The 19,201-nt window shown below is 39.5% G+C and overlaps 3 protein-coding genes across 7 annotated transcripts in view; 2 read left to right on the forward strand and 1 right to left on the reverse strand.

The window, feature by feature from the left end:
* The window catches only part of evi5b (ecotropic viral integration site 5b), a 32,204-nt gene extending 26,380 nt beyond the window's left edge, over positions 1-5,824 (reverse strand). The window contains exon 1 of one of the 5 annotated variants that reach the window (XR_016115497.1): positions 4,696-4,954. The gene's annotated coding sequence lies outside the window, so the exon portion shown is untranslated. Of the gene's footprint in view, positions 1-1,502; positions 1,604-4,695; positions 4,955-5,579 lie in introns of those variants that run through there. The other 4 variants (XM_089000205.1, XM_089000203.1, XM_089000208.1 and 1 more) reach the window with 4 other exon arrangements.
* A 1,754-nt stretch (positions 5,825-7,578) lies between these two features.
* On the forward strand, positions 7,579-13,968 carry LOC148895063 (large ribosomal subunit protein uL18A). Its single transcript, XM_089000212.1, has 8 exons — positions 7,579-7,676; positions 8,122-8,210; positions 9,078-9,193; positions 9,266-9,400; positions 10,332-10,534; positions 12,446-12,623; positions 12,700-12,788; positions 13,798-13,968. Exons 1-8 carry the CDS (start codon positions 7,579-7,581, stop codon positions 13,901-13,903), a joined length of 1,014 nt encoding a protein of 337 aa, XP_088856338.1. The 3' UTR covers positions 13,904-13,968.
* A 2,358-nt stretch (positions 13,969-16,326) lies between these two features.
* The window catches only part of sh3rf1 (SH3 domain containing ring finger 1), a 43,912-nt gene continuing 41,037 nt past the window's right edge, over positions 16,327-19,201 (forward strand). Inside the window, exon 1 of the mRNA XM_089000202.1 lies at positions 16,327-16,650. The gene's annotated coding sequence lies outside the window, so the exon portion shown is untranslated. The remainder of the gene's footprint in view (positions 16,651-19,201) is intronic.

A 19,201-nucleotide genomic window follows, 5' to 3' on the forward strand; every position in this document is an offset into this window, starting at 1 on the left:
ATGGGATTTAAAGGTGGGAAGAGAATCGATGTTACCAATGTACGGAGGAAGTGAGTTCCAGAGTTTGGGGGCAGAGCAGCTGAAAGCTCTGTCCCCCATCGTGCTGAGACATGACCGCAAACGTCGGCGATTGAGAACCGAACACGCTTAAAACAAAAATGATAACCGATCCCCCCCCCAAAAAAAATTTAAAAAGATGCATAACTGAATAAATAAATAAATAAATAAATAAATAAATACAAATACACGGAAAGCTTAAGGTAAATAAAAAATTTCGATAATAAAAATGAATCAATAAATATACAAACAAATAAATAAATGAATAAATAAAAATACACGGAAAGCTTAAGGTAAATCAAAAATTTGATAATAAAAATGAATAAATAAATATACAAACAAATAAATAAACGAATAAATAAATGGAAAAAAAATAATTACACGAATAAATAAGTACAGAAATGGAAAGATTAAGGTCAATCTAAAATTTGATAATAAAAAAAAATTAAAAATATATACAAACAATTAAATAAATGAATGAATAAATAAAACAAATGGAAAAATAAATAAATAACCAATATATATATATATATATAAATAAATAATTATAATAATACACACAAATAAATACATAAAAAAATAAACAAATAAACGGATAAATAAATAAACATTGAAAAAAATCTGACGACAAACCTCACAGCACAGAATGTCGCTGGATTGTGTTTACTGTCATGTCTTATTTTGCAGATCCAATCAAATTTTTATTATCAATAATAATAATAATAATACATTTCATTTCTAAGCGCCTTTCAAAACTCTCAAAGTCACTTTACAGTCACAGGATAAGTTTTCTGTGGGTGAGGAGCGGCAGCCACACGCGCCAGCCCGGAAGTAAATAGATAGAAACTAGGTAATCAGCTAGTAGATAGCTAATAGACAGCCAACAGATAGCTAGCCACCTAGATAATTATATAGCAAATAGCTAGCTAGCTAGATAGTTACTTAGCTAATACACTGAATGTCCCTATTAAATACACAGATAGAAAGCTAGCTAGCCAGCTATTATATAAAATAGATAGCCAATAGATAGCTAGCTAGATAGCTAGCCACTTCGTGTTTTTTTTGCTTTCAATATTTAGCTTGCAGCAAACGTGCACATTTCCACCATGACGTCCCTGATCCATTGGTGAAAAGGACGCTTTGATAAATAAATACATGGATAAATAAACAGATGAATAGAAAAATAAATAAATCAGTGAATCGACAAATAAATAAATGGATAAATAGCGGGCAAAAAAAATTAGCACGTTCATAAAAAGACAACACCCCCCCAAAAAAATGTCCTAAACCTGTGCAAGAGTACAACGACAACAAAAAAGGTGTCCTGTTTTTAGCATCGCAACGGACATGAAACATTTTGAGTTCTGGGCTTCAAAGACTCCACTCAAACTTCTACCATCTGATTCAAAAGTAAGCAAAGGTGACAAAGGGCAAACATTCCCTACCTGCTATTCATTCCAAGTCATTGCCCGGATTCTCTCTCCTAGTTTTCCGCGACATCATATCCAGTAGCATCCGTTCGACTGTTAACGCCAGCGCGACAATCTACTTCTGAACCTTCGACCGCATTTAACAGAGCGCATTCGGTCATATGCTTGATTGCTAAATGAGGGTCAAAGTGCTAAGATAGCGCCTCCTCGTCACAGGAAGTCACCTGGATGTCCGGAAATGCCAGTTCCAGATCAGGACTTTGCTGAATTTGGCGATCCAGGGTCACTTATAATAGGGAAGATTATTTTTCAAGGCTTTCTGAGCTGAATAGAAAAAAAAATGGTGTTTTGGTTGTCCGGAGTCTACTCAATATTGGCCATGGTTCCACTCGATCGGATTAAATGTAGTTAAACACCCCTTTTGCGCACAAAAATGACATTTTACGGAAGTTTCTACCAGCACAAACCTGACTCTACTTCACTCATGAAACTGTAAAGCGCTTCAATGTTGAGCTGTTGTTAAAGGACAACCGACGTCTCCGGACAAGTTGTGTCCACAATTTGTAAAATGGCTTCAAATGAGCATATTTTACAAAGATTCCACCGCATATAGCTATATTTTACGTTTTAAGACTCGCACTGAATATTCAGGAAGTCTTGTTTTCGAGTTGGTGACGAGTCCGTACGTGACGTCATTGAAGGAACGCCCCTGACCGAAAAAAAGGACACATTATGGCAGTCCTTCCATCACGTCAATGCTTGTTTGAAGAGGGCGTCCAAGCTCCATATAAGGAATTTATCAGCCTGTGTACACGCAATACACGGTCATGTCTACAAGAGGTTGCCATTTTCTGCCTCTTTTCTGTTACGCTACATTGCAGTCCAGATGCCTCAAAATGACACGGAATAAATTCTTTAATCGATTGCAAAAACACCTTTCAAAACTCTCAAGGTTACTTTACAGTCACATGATAAGTTTTTCTGCGGGTGAGGAGCGGCAGCCACACGCGCCAGCGTACACTCAACCCGGAAGTAAATCAAATAGATAGAAAGCTAGCTAGCTTGCCAATCGATAGCGAACAGATACCTAGCTAGATAGCCAGCCAGCTAGATAGTGAATATATAACTAACTAGATAGCTAGCTCGCTAGCCTGATCACTCGCTCGCTAGCCAGCCAGATTGCTAATAGATAGCAAATAGCTAGCAAATGATCATAATAATAATACTAATAATAACACATTTCATTACTAAGCGCCTTTCAAAACTCATGTGGCCCAACAAACAATGGAGTCCATGTTTGGCACCGGTTTCACGCGCCGGTAGAGAAAGAAAGAACCGGGAAGTAGCATTAGCATACACACGCTAGCAAAGGGCCTAGTATATGTACAGAGTATATATGGTCACCGCAGTGACAACAGTGATGCTGACCACTGTGCTACATGAACACTTGTATTTCCTCTTTTTGCTGTTGCCTTGTCATCACCGCACGAAGCTATAACGGGGACGTGCGCACAAGTCGTGACGGATTTATTGAACCTGATCGGAGTGAAGTGCATGTTGCCACTTGCAAAATAAATATATGCAGGTAAAAAAAAAAACATTCCATTTCAAGGATTCGGGTTATGCTGAGTCACTTAGAAACATTATTTGAATTACTTGAGGCAATGTTGTTTCCGGTTCATAATGTACCCTCTGATACGACTTCAAGGACAACCGACACCACGGGAAAAGTTGTGTCCATAATGTGTAAATCACTTCAAATGACTTCTTCTGAGCGCATTTTACAAAGATTCCACCGCATGTAGCTATATTTCACGTTTCAAGACTCGCGCTGAATATTCAGGAAGTCTTGTTTTCGAGTTGGTGATGAGTCTGTACGTGACGTCACTGAAGGAACGCCCCTGACCGAGCAAGCGACACACAATGCATTTTGGGTACTTTTTTTCATCTGAAAACACAGTGTTGATGAAGTTAGAAGGAAAACGACACAAATAATGTGATGGTGAATCATTGTGTGTTGCACCAAGCCTACTATTTGATACTAGTTGACACAAATTCCCAGCAGACAATTCAGCCCATTGCGAACGGAGCTTTGGGAGTCATCTTGTGCAATTTCTGGGACGCTACATTGGAGTCCTGACGGCTCCAATTGATACGGGAGGACTTCTTTAATCGATTGCAAACATTTATGCTTTCCTCTTCAGAACATCATATTCATAACTGGATGAGCAACAAGAAAGCATCTTCTCCGAATCTGAACTCTCTGAAGCCATTGTTTTGATTCTGGAGCAAGGCAGCGTGTGACCAATAGTGACGTCACGAACAAGAGGGCGGGACTTTCCGAATCTCGCCAGTTCCGAGCTCATTTTGTGGCAATTTTGGTTCACTTTAAGTCATTTTTATTGGTGTTTTGCATTTGACTAAAAATATCCGCCTGCGTCTTTTGGGTATTTTAGATGCTATAAAACGTTTTTCTGATGTCAGTTAGGAAACAAAATATGGCGTCGGTTGTCCTTTTACACTTTTTCCCTCAAGTCTGCGGAGCTCCTGGTAATCCCACTAAATTGACAAAGTGAACCAAATCATCCGAGTCTTCGACGACTCCGGTCTACACACCGAATCATCTGTTGAGTTTCCAGTGACTCGACTCTTGTATTCAACCAGTCAAGGGATTCGGGGAACACCCTGTACTTGTGATTCCTGATCCATTACAATCATCATTAAATGACAGTGGATTCAGGAGCTGTCATATCTCATATCACATCCAGTTATAATCACTTTCTCATCATTTCGCTCTTCTTCATCTATCATCTGTTGAGCAGACCAGCGAGCCACTTGGAAACAATGCCAAAGACTCATTTGCTCCTTTTATGGCTCTCCGGTGTTAAGTGTTCAAATGAGATACATCCGTAACGTCAATCGCCTTATTAAATAATTCGATAATTCGGGACGGTTTAGTATCCCTTCACGCAATTTGGCGAGTTAAATAGTCGAGTTTGCAATTTAAGGTCAAAACTCGTCAGAAAAAAAACACAAGAGATGTTCCATAGCTAACTACGCGACTCGCTGGCTAACAGCTAACACGGAAAATATGACACGTACTGCTCATTTCTAATTAATCGTGGATAACTAGTGTATTCTAAAAGGTTTCAGCAATTAGACAGACCCGAACAGGAGAAAAGGGGAGAAAAAGAGACCATCAATTTACCTTGAAGCGATTTTAACACAACGCTCCAAACTTCGCTTCCCGTACGTCAAACTATCCTCCGCTGCATTCTCGCATAGAAAACCACCAAGAAAAAAGTTGTTTCGCCCCGCCGATACTTTTCCACCGGGACGCGTTAGCGTTCCTCAAGCTTACAGTCGGGTGTCTCCTTGCGTGGGCTGGGTGCCATTGCGACTGCGGCCGTCTAATACGTGGACAGCAACGTTTTAGGCAGGCGGCTTACAACAGTACAGGCGGTGTTGACATGCCACTGCGCATGCGCCAATGACTCCCATTCCCCGTGACGTCAGCGCCATCACTTGTCCAGAGTGTGAAAATGCAAAACAAATGTTACATTTTGGCTTCATTCATTTGAAGAATCAACTATATTTTCCATGATACTTAAATCATAATATGCCAAATAATGTATTATGGTCTTGTTACCGATTTTTGGTCTTGAATTTAGGTCAATATTTGATTTTACTTGTGTTGCTGTGTGTTGCTATTGATCGTATACTTGTGACTCTAACTACCCATCTCAGCTGTGTTCAGGCAATAGTCTGGGTACACCCTGAACTGGTTGCCAGCTAATCTCAAGGCGCACATAGACGAACACACTCACAGTCACACCCAGGAACAATTTAGAGTGTTTCATTTATTTTCATTGTTCGTGACATCACGCCAGGACGTCTTGCCTTGTTGTAGAATCAAAACAATGGCTTCAGATTTGGAGAAGATGCTTTCTTGTTACTCATCCAGTTATGAATATGATTCAAATAGTTCTGAAGAGGAAAGCATACATGTTTGCAATTGATTAAAGAAGTCCTTCCATTTTGAGGCGTCTGAACTCCAATGTAGCTCCCAGAAAATGCACAAGTACGCCTTACCTGAATTTCAGATGGCACATAGAAAAAATGTCAGATTACAGCTGGCTTTTCCACTTACGGCATCTTGTCTTAAATTCCAGAATAGTCCAACAAAAAATAAGTATATAAAAATCACAATCCACAATGATGGTATTATATTATCTCAGTTCGTACGTCAGCGAGTGGAAATATATCCCAGTGGATCGAAAGTGGTAGCTTCAAGTTCTGCAAAGCATGGAGGCGCAAAGTTTCCCCATTTGTCAGGCCTGAAAATGTGACTATGTGACGCTTGCGTTCACATACCACGGTAACAGACGTGAAACCCACTTTTCTGGTTTCACACTGGCAACGCTGACGCAGGTCTATTGTTGCCAGCCGGTAGGGCACTCCTGCCTGCACGTAGCATTAAAAAAAAGGTAATGAATTAATTAAAAAAGAGGATTCCATAAAAATAAAAAAACATGGCGGGATATGGAGATATCACATCCTTTAAAGTACAACCGATGCCACCGGACAAGTTATGTCCATAATTAGTAAAATCACTTCAAATGACTTCTACGGCGCGTATTTTACAAAGATCCCACCGCATATAGCTATATTTTACGTTTTAAGAATCGCGCTGAATATTCAGGAAGTCAATGATCGCCACAATCGTGACGATAAAACGGTGCAGATAGGAACCCAGTCTGGACGTCTCGATATGTCGCCAGGTGCCAAACGTGAAAATACACAATAATCAATACAGGGGGATATTTTCAAGTCTTTTTATTTTATTTCCAAGTCAAACTCATTAACTATGTATGCTAAAGTGAACTATATTCCACCGCGATTGCTTCTGTCCAGTGAGCCGAGCGCACTCTGTACTCGCAATCGTATATCAATTGCATTTTTGTGACGTACGTAATCATTTTTCATGGGATTTTCTAAGATATGCAGCTTATGATGACGTATTACACGTTTCCCTCCATGCTGGTTCTTGAAATTTCCCAATACGACAACGAGAAACGGGGAAAAATGTGATTTAAATTTACGCTCTTTTTGCTAACACTACAGTTTATAAATATTTATAAGTTGTATTTTTATAACTCACAGGAGTGGTAGAATATGTATTTTTCTCCATAACTGCCAAGTTTCAAGCAAAAAGAATAATTGGCAGATTTTCTTTTTTTTGTGTAATTACAGGCAGAAAATCCCCTCATATTTCGAAAATTATAAATTCCATTATTTACTGATTATTTGTCATAGAACAATAACCTATACGTCATTTGAAAGCTATTTAAATGCAATTTAATATGGTTTAGAAAATGTGTCATCAATTATTATTGAAAAATGTTGCCACATCCCTACATACCTCTCAACTTTAGCTAATCGCTGCCCTTATGAATGATAGCAGTTCCCGTATAAAAGTTGTACTACGCCGTATATTATTTGAAAAGATAAAAAACTTGCTAACAGGCGGAAATGCACGGTTTACCGCGCATGCGCACGTTATACTTTTATCAATCCGATCGTACACAGCGTGATTTGCCGTGTCAATAGTAGCGATCGGCGGCAGCATTGTCGTTAGCTACCGGCAGTTGAGAACAACTGAATTTGGTTTTAGTAAGACCGGTTCATATTTTTTCCCGTATAAAAGTTGTCGTACGCTGTACATTATTTGATATGATAAAAAAAACGTCTAAAATACGGGTAAAACGTATACATTAACCATCCCTACATTAACTACAACTAATCAAGCCCCACATATAAAACTAATAAAGCCCTCATTTAAACCTGTTCGCATACACCTATGATTACTGTTTTTTCATAATGCAATGCCTAACCCTTTGTGATTTAAGTTCAATTATGTCTGATTGTCAAGGGTTGAGAAAATTCAAAACCAAGCAAACCTGCTTCCACCTTTGTGGTTTCGGTCGGGTTACCACATTTTTCCTGCAGTACCACCCCAGCGCTCGAGGGGGTAGTGTGATAAACTCAATCGACCCCTTTCGCTCTTCCTGTGACACGTTGTTTATTGCGCATGCGCACTGGCCAACTTCCTTTTCTCCCGTGCAGCGGAGTCAATTTCCAGTCTTTGGCTCCGGGCTCCTTCGTAAGGAGGCCAAAAAGACTGCAAAAATGGTTTGTAATCTTCCCAATATCTGTCTACCCGCGTACCTAAGACATCCATCTTGCTATCGGTGCCGATTGTTGTGTGAAAACACTCAGTTGTTTCAATGATGAACGTGGATTGTGGCCCAAGTGTTTGATCGCCGGTTCTGCCCCAACGTGGCCTTATGACCGTGCGGACAAACGCACCACTTTGCTGTCACATACAAACTCAATTCAATGTCAGTCAGGGTACCGTCGGTGGTTGAACACCTCACGCCGTCGTTGACAAACATCCGATGTGTCATTTCAACTTGGAGCTTCGTTAGCATGTTGCTAACGCGCTTCACTCGCTTCTCGTTTGAGCTAAGTGCTAACAAGCCAGCGACAGTGACAGCCCGTTAAGTCTTCGCCGCATCACAAATGATTATATTTACTGACATGTGTGTATATTTCTGTATTAAACTGACTTGTGTATCCTCCCCCGACTGCAGGGTTTTGTTAAAGTGGTTAAAAATAAGGCCTACTTCAAGAGGTATCAGGTCAAGTTCCGTAGGAGGAGAGGTGCGTTCTCACACAGATTTGATGAATGTTTTTACATTTAAAGGACAACCGACACCTTCGGTAAAGTTATGTCCATAATTTTTAAAATGGCTTCAAATGACTTCTACTGAGCGTATTTTACAAAGATTCCACAGCATGTAGCTATATTTTACGTTTTAAGACTTGTGCTGAATATTCAGGAAGTCTTGTTTTCGAGTTGATGACGTCACGTCAGGAACGCCCCTGACCGAGAAAGCGACAATGCATTTTGGGTACTTTTTTTGGTCTGAAAACATCGTGTTGATGGCGAAATTAGAAGGAAAACACATAAATAACGCAATGGTGAATCGTTGTGTGTCGCACCAACACTACCAATTGCTGTAACACCATAATAGCGGACACAAATTCTCAGCAGACAAATCAGCTCATTTCCAGTGGAGCTTGTGCGCCATCTTGTGTATTTACTGGGAGCTACATTGGAGTACAGACGCCTCAAAATGAGACGGAAGGACTTCTATAATCGATTGCAAACATTTATGCTTTCCTCTTCAGAACTATTTGAATCATATTCATAACTGGATGAGTAACGAAAGCATCTTCTCAGAATCTGAACTCTCTGAAGCCATTGTTTTGTGTCTGGTGTATTCTGGCGTGACGTCACGGACAATGGGACGGGACCTTCTGAAACTCGCCATTTCCGAGGTCATTTTGAAGCAGTTTTGGGACACTTTAAGTCATTTTTATTGTTTTGCATTTGACTAACTATCTGCCTGCGTGTTTTGGGTATTTTAGATGCTATAAAACGTTTTTCTGATGTCAGTTAGGAAACAAAAAAATGGTGTCTGTCCTTTAATGAATAAACTAAATCACAGTTGTGCTTCTTCATAGAGGGAAAAACGGACTACTTTGCCCGCAAGCGCCTTGTTGTGCAAGATAAGAACAAGTACAACACACCTAAGTATCGCATGATCGTCCGCTTCACCAACCGGGACATCATCTGCCAGGTGGGTTGCATTGCTTTATCTCTGTTGCCATGGCGATGGTGACACTAACCCCCCTGATGTGCTTTGTCGCAGATCGCTTATGCCAAGATCGAAGGAGACGTGATCGTGTGCGCGGCGTACTCGCACGAGCTGCCCAAATACGGCGTCCCTGTGGGTTTGACAAACTACGCTGCGGCCTATTGCACTGGGCTGTTGCTGGCCCGCAGGGTAGGTATCAGATTCGCAGTAAATAAACAAGTACAGTGATACCTCAGCTTACGAATATTTTAGCTAATGAACTTTTCTCCTTACGAGCATTAAATTCGCAATATATATAACCTTGGCATACAAACTAATTTTTGGGAAACACACGGAGCACCACAGTGGCTGGCGGACTAATTTTCGGCGGAAGAATACCGAACCGCGCCACCGTCGCTACCGGACTTCTTTTTGAGTGCACTCAGTGCAGACGTGGTTTGTTATGGAGTGGAGTACTTTTGCTTTTGGGGGGGGGGGAAGACCCCACCACAGGCTAGTGTTAAGCCAAAGAGGAAGTCAAAAAACACGAACGACGTCTGCGTGACTTAGCGTCCCAGTACCAGTATGCTAAATCGACCATTGCTACGTGTGGCTAAGGATGTTTCTGTGTTGTCTAAGCAACGGTCTCAGGCAATAGAAGAGGTTGAAAAACTTGTTGATTTGGATTAATATAAAGCAGCTAGCAGGGGACAGTGAGTGAGGGTATTATCGCCGAGAAAGCACGGCAACTTCACTCGGATATCATCATGAGGCAACGACCATCACAAAGGTAAATACAACAACTTTATTATACAGTACTGCTTATTTTTTTAATTACAATACGATAGCACATTTATTATATGTAAAATAAGGTATATTTTGTATAGTTTTCAAGGCTTATTTAGTAGAAAATTATGTTTTATAGGGACCTGGAAACGGATTAGTCACATTTTTAATTGTTTCCTATGGGATATTAATGTTTGGAAGACACACTTTTCGCCTTACACACACTTTCTGAGAAACAAGTTCGTAAACTGAGGTATCACTGTAGTTTAAATAAATTAGGCCATCTTATGATAGGATTTTATTTCTTTTTAATGTCTCTTTTCCCCTAAAATGTTTTGTTAACCTTCTCCTCCAGCTCCTGAACAAGTTTGGCTTGGACAAGGTGTACGCAGGCCAATTGGACGTGAACGGCGAGGAGTTCAACGTGGAGAGCATCGACGGGCAACCCGGCGCCTTTACTTGCTTCCTTGATGCCGGCCTGGCTCGCACCACCACCGGAAACAAGGTGTTCGGTGCCCTCAAGGGCGCAGTGGATGGAGGCCTTAGCATCCCTCACAGGTGAGCCGATCCAGCATCATGTACTGCCATTGCATTAGCATACTGGGAGTAAAATATTTTTTTTAATATTATACGTTTTTTTCCCTCCAGTTTGACTTGTGTGTGATTCGCGTTTTGAACAGAACGGTTGGTTTAAAAATACCAAATGTGACTTTTTGCAATTTGCGTGAAGTGTCAATCAAATGTAACGTGAGCTAAACTGCTTGTAAAAAAGGAGGAAGTTGATCAGGGTCCCAAAAAATTACAGTTTAAATGATTCTTGGTCATGAATTATTTTTTGTTTTTTACTTTTGCAATAATAACCATTTCGTTTCTAAGCGCCTTTCAAAACTCAAGGTCACTTTACAGTCACAGGATCCGTTTTTCTATGGGTGAGCAGCGGCAGCCACACGCACCAGTTTTCACTCAACCCAAAAATAGCAAATAGCTAGCTAGCTAATAGATACAGTGATATATCTATCTAGCTGGCTAGGTAGCTATCTATTAGCGACTGTATCCTGTGAATATAAAGTCACCTTGAGTTTTGAAAGGTGCTTATAAATAAAATGTATTATTATTATGGCTAATAGCTAGCCATAACTAATGGATAGCCAGCTGACCAGCTAGTTAGCCAGCGAGCTAGTTAGCAGATAGATAGATCCACAAATAAATACATAAATAGACAAATAAATAAAATAATAAAGTCATTAAAATAATAAAATAACTAATTACATAAGTGAATAAATAGACAAATTAATTAATTAAAAATAAATAAGTAAATAAATACATAGGCATGTAGCTAGCGAGGTAGATAAGCAAGCTGAATAGCAAATAGATAGATAGCTAGGTAGCTTTTGCTTGGATTGGTGCCACAGATGTGGAGTTAATGGTTAGCTAGCAAGTCGTCTTTGCGCACAAAGTGACCTTTGCCCTAACGTTGTTTGCACGAACAATCTGCGGAATGACTTTTCCCCCATGCTGAAAATAGCGCAGAGAAAAGTATGTTAACCTTGTGCTGCAAATAGGCGTTAATAGAATTAGACTTTTTGTGATTACTTAAAGGAGAACCGACACCTTTTTTTCTGTTTTCTAACTGACATCAGAAAAACGTTTTATAGCATCGAAAATACCCAAAACACGCAGGCTGATATTTTTAGTCAAATGCAAAACACCAATAAAAATGAGGTAAAGTGTCCCAAAACTACTTCAAAATGACCTCAACAAGCTTCAGTTTCAGAAGGTCCGGCCCCCCTGTTTGTGACGTCACACCAAGACGTCTTGCCTTGCTCGAGAATCAAAACAATGGCTTCAGATTCGGAGAAGATGCTTTCTTGTTACTCATCCAGTTATGAATATGATTCAAATAGTTCTGAAGAGGAAAGCATAAATGTTTGCAATCGATTAAAGAAGTCCTTCCGGGTCATTTTGGGGGATCAGGACAGATGTGTCGCGTCCCAGAATATGGCGCCCAAGCTTCGTTGGAAATGGGCTGATTTGTCTGCTGGGAATTAGTGTCAACTAGTATCAAATAGTAGTCTTGGTGCAACACACAACGATTCACCATGTTTTCCTTCTGATTTCGCCATCAACACGATGTTTTCAGACCAAACAAAGTACCCAAAATGCATTGTGTGTCGCTTTCTCGGTCAGGGGCGTTCCTTCCGTGACGTCACGTCAGGCATCGTCATCAACTCGAAAACAAGACTTCCTGAATATTCAGCGCAAGTCTTAAAACGTAAAATATAGCTATATGCCGTGGAATCTTTGTAGAATACGCTCACTAGAAGTCATTTGAAGTGATTTTACAAATTATGGACACAACTTGTTCGGAGGCGTCGGTTGTCCTTTAAGCGTATCATGAAAAGTGATGGGTGTGCTTGAATTTTTATTGATTTTTTTTTTTTTTCGTCAACATTTGTCTTGCCTCCTCAGCACCAAGCGCTTCCCGGGCTTCGACACCGAGAGCAAAGAGTTCAACGCCGAGATCCACCGCAAGCACATCCTGGGCATCAACGTGTCCGAGTATATGAGTTTGCTGATGCAGGATGACGAGGACACGTACAAGAAGCAGTTCTCGCGCTTCATCAAGAACGGCGTCACCCCTGAATCAGTGAGCGCCGGATGATCTTGTCTATTTATATATATATATATATTATTAATATTAATCAGCAACATGTGACTTTCAGATTGAGGAAATGTACAAAAAGGCTCACGCCACCATTCGTGACAACCCGGTTCATGAAAAGAAGCCTCCCAGAGAAGTCAAGAAGAAGCGGTGAGCACATACTTTGTTGCTTCTGTCCCCCATATACACAATGTCGGGAAAACCTTATTTAAAAATAGTTATTATTTATTATAAGTATTATTATTATTGTTAATTTAATTGGTGACATTCAGTGTATTAGCCAACAAGCTATCTTGCTATCTTTTGTTATATAGCTATCTGTTGGCTATATATTAGCTATCTACTAGCTGGCTAGCTAGCTTTCTCTCTGTGTATTTTAGTGACATTCAGTTTATTAACTAGCTAGCTAGCAAGCTATATATAGCTATCTAGGTGGCTAGCTATCTAGCTAGCTATCTGTTGGCTATATATTAGCTATCCACTAGCTAGCTTTCTATTTGTGTATTTTAGTGACATTCAGTGTATTAGCTAACTATCTAGCTAGCTATATAGCTATCTAGGTGGTTAGTTATCTAGCTTGTTATCTGTTGGTTATATTTTAGCTATCTACTAGCTGGCTTGCTACTAGAACGCCAGCGTTCACACAACCTAGAAGTAAATAGAAAGCTATCTAGCCACCTAGATAGCTATATAGCTAGCTATATATACCTATCTAGGTGGCTAGCTATCTAGTTAGCTATCTGTTGGCTATATATTAGCTATCTACTAGCTGCTAGCTAGCTTTCTATCTCTATTTTAGTGACATTCAGTGTATTAGCTATCTACTAGCTGGCTAGATTGCTTTCTATTTACTTCCAGGTGTAGTGAACGCGGTGCATGTGGCTTCCGCTGCTCACCCACAGAAAAACTTATACTGTGACTGTAAAGTAACCTTGAGAGTTTTGAAAGGCGCTTAGAAATCAAAGGGATTATTATTATTAAAAGTAACATGGGCGCTCACCTATGATTTAAGAGTTCAGATTTGCTTCTTTCTTTATCTAACATTCAAAGACGTATATGTAAATTATTCATTTAAATTACTGAGGTGAAGGCAAAGAACACTTATATTGTTGACACTTAGCTATTTTTATGCTAATGCTAATTCCTTCTTGTCGGAAAGGTGGAACCGTGCCAAGCTGTCTCTGGCCCAGAGGAAAGATCGTGTTGCCCAGAAGAAGGCCAGCTTCCTCCGAGCTCAGCAGAAAGAAAAAGAGGAAGCGGAGTGAGACCTCTCTCTGTATTGCTCTGATGCCAGAATTTTGTTCTAATAAATCTATGGAAAATGTTCAAACGGCCTCCTGATTGTATCTCATCTGTGCAATATTTTTATTTGCTTGGATAAAAAAAAACACAGTTAAAACAGTTCAATTTCCTCGATGTCTCTGAGAATAAGAGCTACATCCTGCAAACATTTGAACCCGCCTAATTTAAAACTAAAAACAATGGCGCTTGTATTACCTTTTAATGCTCACATAAAGCGTACTCAGCAAATTGTCAACACCCGAAATCATTTAGCGATGAGTAAGAAGACAGGTTACACATTCGATATGGCGGACCCGCTGATGTATCGTAACAACGATAGCGCCGATCTACTTCAATCCATTACGAAACGTCACGCATTGTCCAACGAAACTGCCCGCTTTCGTCGGCAGAGGGCTGCGTTGAATTTGTTTTAGCTTTTATGTGTAATAAATTCAAACGAACTTGAATAGTAGTACAATTAATAGTGAACTGCACCTGAATTTAGTAGCTGTTTAAATTTTTGTCTCCGTTCAGATTATAGCCTCTGTGTTCCCATGGCAATTTAACCCGCCCTCCCAATCTGGAGTGCGATTGTATGTAATTCCTTCTTTCGGTATCCTTGCCATTTATCATAATACATTTCATTTCTAAGCGCCTTTCAAAACTCTCAAGGTCACTTTACAAGTCACAGGATCAGTTTTTTTGCGGGTGAGCAGCGGCAGCCACATTTGCCAGCTTTCACTCAACCCGGAATACATAACTCCAATACGTGTAGATAGAAAGCGAGCTAGCTGGCTAATAGATAGCCAGCTAGATAGCTAGATAGTTGGGATTTTGACTCTTTAGACACATTACATTCAATGCTCACACAAAAATCACCCCCACCTAATTTCTTGGAGTGTAAATGAACGAAGCAGTGATAAAGTTTTACAGTTTAGAACCACATACCACGAAGTAGATAAGATTGGCTGTAATTTCATAAAGAGCGAGGAACAAGAGCCAGGATAATCTCATTCCATTGGACTTTGTTTTGCTGTTAAGGTCATTTTTGTTTTGTAGGTTGCATAGTTAAATAGGTTTCAAGTTTAAGCGCTTATTTTGAGACTAAAAAGCGAAGAATGTGGAAAACAAATCCGTTTTATGGATTTACTGTAAAATTGACAGATTAGAATAAAACATGGATTTTATTTTTTTAAATTTCTGACACGTTTTTAGAGCAAGATGATATATACTATTTAAACTATAAATACTAGCATATGCATTTTGACCGATTAAATGGAATTAAAAACAAGTTGACACATGGCGACATTTAGTTCACGCCCTTTCGACAAAAAAAAAAAACTCGGACGCCTTCTTCAATGTACTTCGGAAATCAGACTACTCCTGTATGGAGTACGTGATAGGGTCAATAAAAAACATAATCGTGCATTGAACGTTAACGTTTTAAAGTTAATAACAATTATAAACTTTGTAAAATATATTTCGGTCAAAGAGGCTTCACTTTGGCCGACATCGTCATTGATTAATTGTACCCCAAATAAACGTACAGAATTCCCAATGTAATGAATGTTACATACTCCCTCCCTTCCCAGTGTGTTTGCAGTAGTGATGGGAATTCCGGCTCTTTTCTGAGAGCCGGTTATTTTGGCTTTGGTTTACGAACAAGATACGGCTCTTTTGGCTCCAAAATGGCTCTCAAATGGCTCCTCGGTTTTTTTGGTGCTTAAATTAACTAACTACCAAAAAAAAAAACATGTAAAATTATATGACAAACGAATTACTCATGTAAAAAATACACTATATCAACTATCTTTATTTTTATGGCTTAATTTATATGTGCACAGAGAGCATCCACTAACTTTCACTTTCCATGTGGTTACTCTGGTCTGATGATCGATCAGCTGTCACTCATTTGCTTTTTATATTAATAATACTATCATACCAACTACAAAATATAATCATTGAATAATAATAATAACAGCATAATGTGATAACATGTGCCCATAATAAAGCTATCATACCAACTAGTGAAAAAATATAACAATTAAATAATAATAACAGCATAATGTGATGACTTTTGCCCATAATAATGTTATCATACCAACTAGTAAAAAATATAATTGAATAATAATAACAGCATAATGTGCTAACATTTGTCCACCTCTGTACCATAACCCCTCCCCTTCTGCTCACTGCTGCGTGTGTCTGTAATTCTCCTTTCCTTCCTCTACCACGGATATCGACCAATCACGTGTGGCTTTAACCGAAGACCGGAGGCGGGGAATCGAGGACAAAAAAGTCGGCTCCCATTTCCGGCTCCTTGTGAGGAACCGGCTCTTTTCGTTGACTACAGAGATCCGGCTCGTTCGCGAACGACACATCCGTACTTCCCAGTGTGTTTGCAGGTTCAACAGAACAGAACAGAACAGAACACGACAAGCGACAAGCGACAAGCGACTAGCATGGCGCTCGTTTGACGCGCTGCGACTTGTCTTTGCTCGCCTCTCGTCCTCTTTAGAAAACTTCACAAACCGCTTCAACCTGAGCGTGGACCTACCAGACAAAAGGTTAAAACCACCAGGAGATATAGAACAATTCATTTTTTTTAAACAGGAAGTGGGAGAACTACTAGTCTTACTACCACTTGTAGTAGTAGTACAAGGGGGAAGCTTGCTAACTAGTAACGCTAGCTATAACCGAGTGATAAAAGACACAAGTGGTAGTCGAAGAGGTAAGTAAAGTATGCTGATCGAATGGAATTGTTTGGTATTTTTGTCCAATTTGCCTTGTCGGGGACTGTTCCGTTTCGAGTGGTGTTAAAGTTGCCACTAAGTTCCCGCTAGCTGCCTGAAACATCGAGACTTTAGTTAGTTTTACCTGACGCATAGCAATGTTGCACAAGTCAATTGGATCGTTTTCGAGAAGAAAAAAAAAACATAAACTAACAAAATGTGTTCACTTGCCTCGATTTAATCGGCCCTGATTATCATAACTAGGATGTTAGATAACAGAAAGACAAAACATTTGCAGGTACAGTGATACCTTGTCTTACGAACTTAATTGGTTCCCAGACAGAGTGTGTAAGGTGCAAAGTGTGTATCCCCAAAATTAATTTTCCATAGGAAACCATTCAAATGAGAATAATCCGTTCCCAGGTCCCCATAAAACACAATTTTCTACTTTCTTATTTTCTAAGCCTTAAAATTATTCAAAACATACCTTATTTTATGTATAATATGGTATTATAATTAAATAAATAAACTGTACTGTATAATAAAGTCGTTATATTCACCTTTGTGATGGTCGTTGATGGCTTGATGGAATGGAGGGGCCGGTTTCATCAGCATTAAACACTTTGATGAGGAACTTAGCCTTCTTCTTTCGCCATCTTGAGGAATGATCCCTTGTAGGTGCTTTCTCTGCCATAATTTTACCTAGTTCCCCATCAATTGTGTTCTGTTTAGCTGGGTTGATAGCTTTTTGCATCAAGTGGACAGATGGCTTGTGCGGGTTATTTGTGGAGCCTGATTGATGGGAATTTTAACCTTGCAGTCTACACTCTGCCTTTGAACTATCAAAGTTGAAACAAGTCCAAATTTCACTGTTTTCTTTCCATTTTGTCACTCTCTCTCTCTGTCGTCTGCCTGTCTCTTTAATGTTTAAACCACCTCCCCTCACTGCTGCGTTCTTGACCTATCACGTGACTTTAACCGAAGACTGGGGGCGGGGAATAGAGGACAAAAAAAAATGTTGGCAGCCATTTTCTTTTTGGGAGAATGGCTTCACTCTCTGTCAGTCTGTAACCCCCCCCCCCCCCCACTCCCTCACTGCTGCGTTCTTGACCAATCACGTAGCTTTAACTGATGACTGGGGGCGGGGAATAGAGGACCAAAACCAGCCGGCTGCCATTTTCTTGTTAGGAGAACGGGCTCGTTCGCAAATGACACATCACTCATTGTGGCATCTCCGTGTGTATCCCGAAAAATAGTTCGTATGCCAAGGTAAAATTTTCATAAATTTGACGTTCGTAAACCGGTATCACTGTATTTGTTTAAATTAATGTTAAATTAATGTTTCATTGTGACCATCAATTAAAACACAGGTGTCAAAGTCAAGGCCCGGGGGCCAAATCCGGCCCGCCCCATAATTTTTTTCGGCCCGCCCCCTATTTTTTTTCCGGCCCGTGAAAGTAAACCAAACTTGTGAAATTCCATGATGCTTGCTGAAATCCTAACCAAAATGTCATATTTTTAGATGTAAACCACAATAACAGTCATTATTCTTGACTTCAGATTTGAAAACTAGTTACTCATTAAATTAGTTGTGCACTCTATACGTAAGGTGCTTATAAATGAAATATTATTATTATAATTATTATTATTAAGAAGCCCATTCAAAAGATGCCTTGATGACATATAGAGGAAATACATTTGCAATATAAAATGCATACATATGATGATTTAAAAAAAAAAAAAAGGAATATTGCTAGACTTTGCCTCCCCGCCTTGTTGTGTGTACTTCCATATTACGTGCAGTGAACTTGTTGTGGAGATGAGATGCGAGTTGAAATATCCTCTGCTGATGTCACATTGCATTGGGCTTTGTACAGCACACTAGTTAGTTCCATCCTAGCATGACACAGCCAATCACGTCAAATGCCTGCACTCTGTAGCTGAATTCATAAGCATTATTAGAGCCATGCCAGGAAGAAAAAAAAAAGAGGGCATTTCTCTACCAATTGCACATGAATGCGGAAGTATTTGAAGCTGCCGTGCCTCTGATTTGTTTATTTTACCTCATTTTTATCACAGAGACTTGCATTTGACCAAAGCCGGGTTACTTTTGATATTTTTTTTTTAACGCCCACTCTGTGTGAGACGTCTCTAAACGTCACAGTATCATTTATTGGTAGCTATTTGAGAACCAGTGCTTACAATACAGTGATACCTTGGCTTACGAACTGAATTGGTTCCCAGACAGAGTGTGTAAGGTGAAAAGTGTGTATCCCAAAAATTAATTTCCCATAGGAAACCATTAAAATGAGAATAATCCGTTCCCAGGTTCCCATAAAACATCATTTTCTACTTTCTAATTTTCGAAGCCTGAAATGTACACAAAATATACCTTATTTTATGTATAATAAATGTGCTATGGTATTATAATTAAAGAAATAAATCTGTGTAAGCTATCAGTCGTACATACATACATACATACATACATACATACATACATACATACATACATACATAATAAAATAATAAAAACATAATAAACTCCCAAAA

Source organism: Hippocampus bargibanti, linkage group LG07, assembly GCF_051943395.1.
Source record: "Hippocampus bargibanti isolate YZ-2025 linkage group LG07, ASM5194339v1, whole genome shotgun sequence".
Taxonomy (NCBI): domain Eukaryota; kingdom Metazoa; phylum Chordata; class Actinopteri; order Syngnathiformes; family Syngnathidae; genus Hippocampus; species Hippocampus bargibanti.

Excerpts from the sequence above, each read along its gene's own strand:
- LOC148895063 (XM_089000212.1), top strand. The coding sequence starts at position 7,579 with ATGCGCACTGGCCAACTTCCTTTTCTCCCGTGCAGCGGAGTCAATTTC. Across the intron at positions 8,211-9,077 it reads CAAGTTCCGTAGGAGGAGAG|AGGGAAAAACGGACTACTTT; the intron begins GTGCGTTCTCAC and ends GCTTCTTCATAG. Across the intron at positions 12,789-13,797 it reads AGAGAAGTCAAGAAGAAGCG|GTGGAACCGTGCCAAGCTGT; the intron begins GTGAGCACATAC and ends CTTGTCGGAAAG.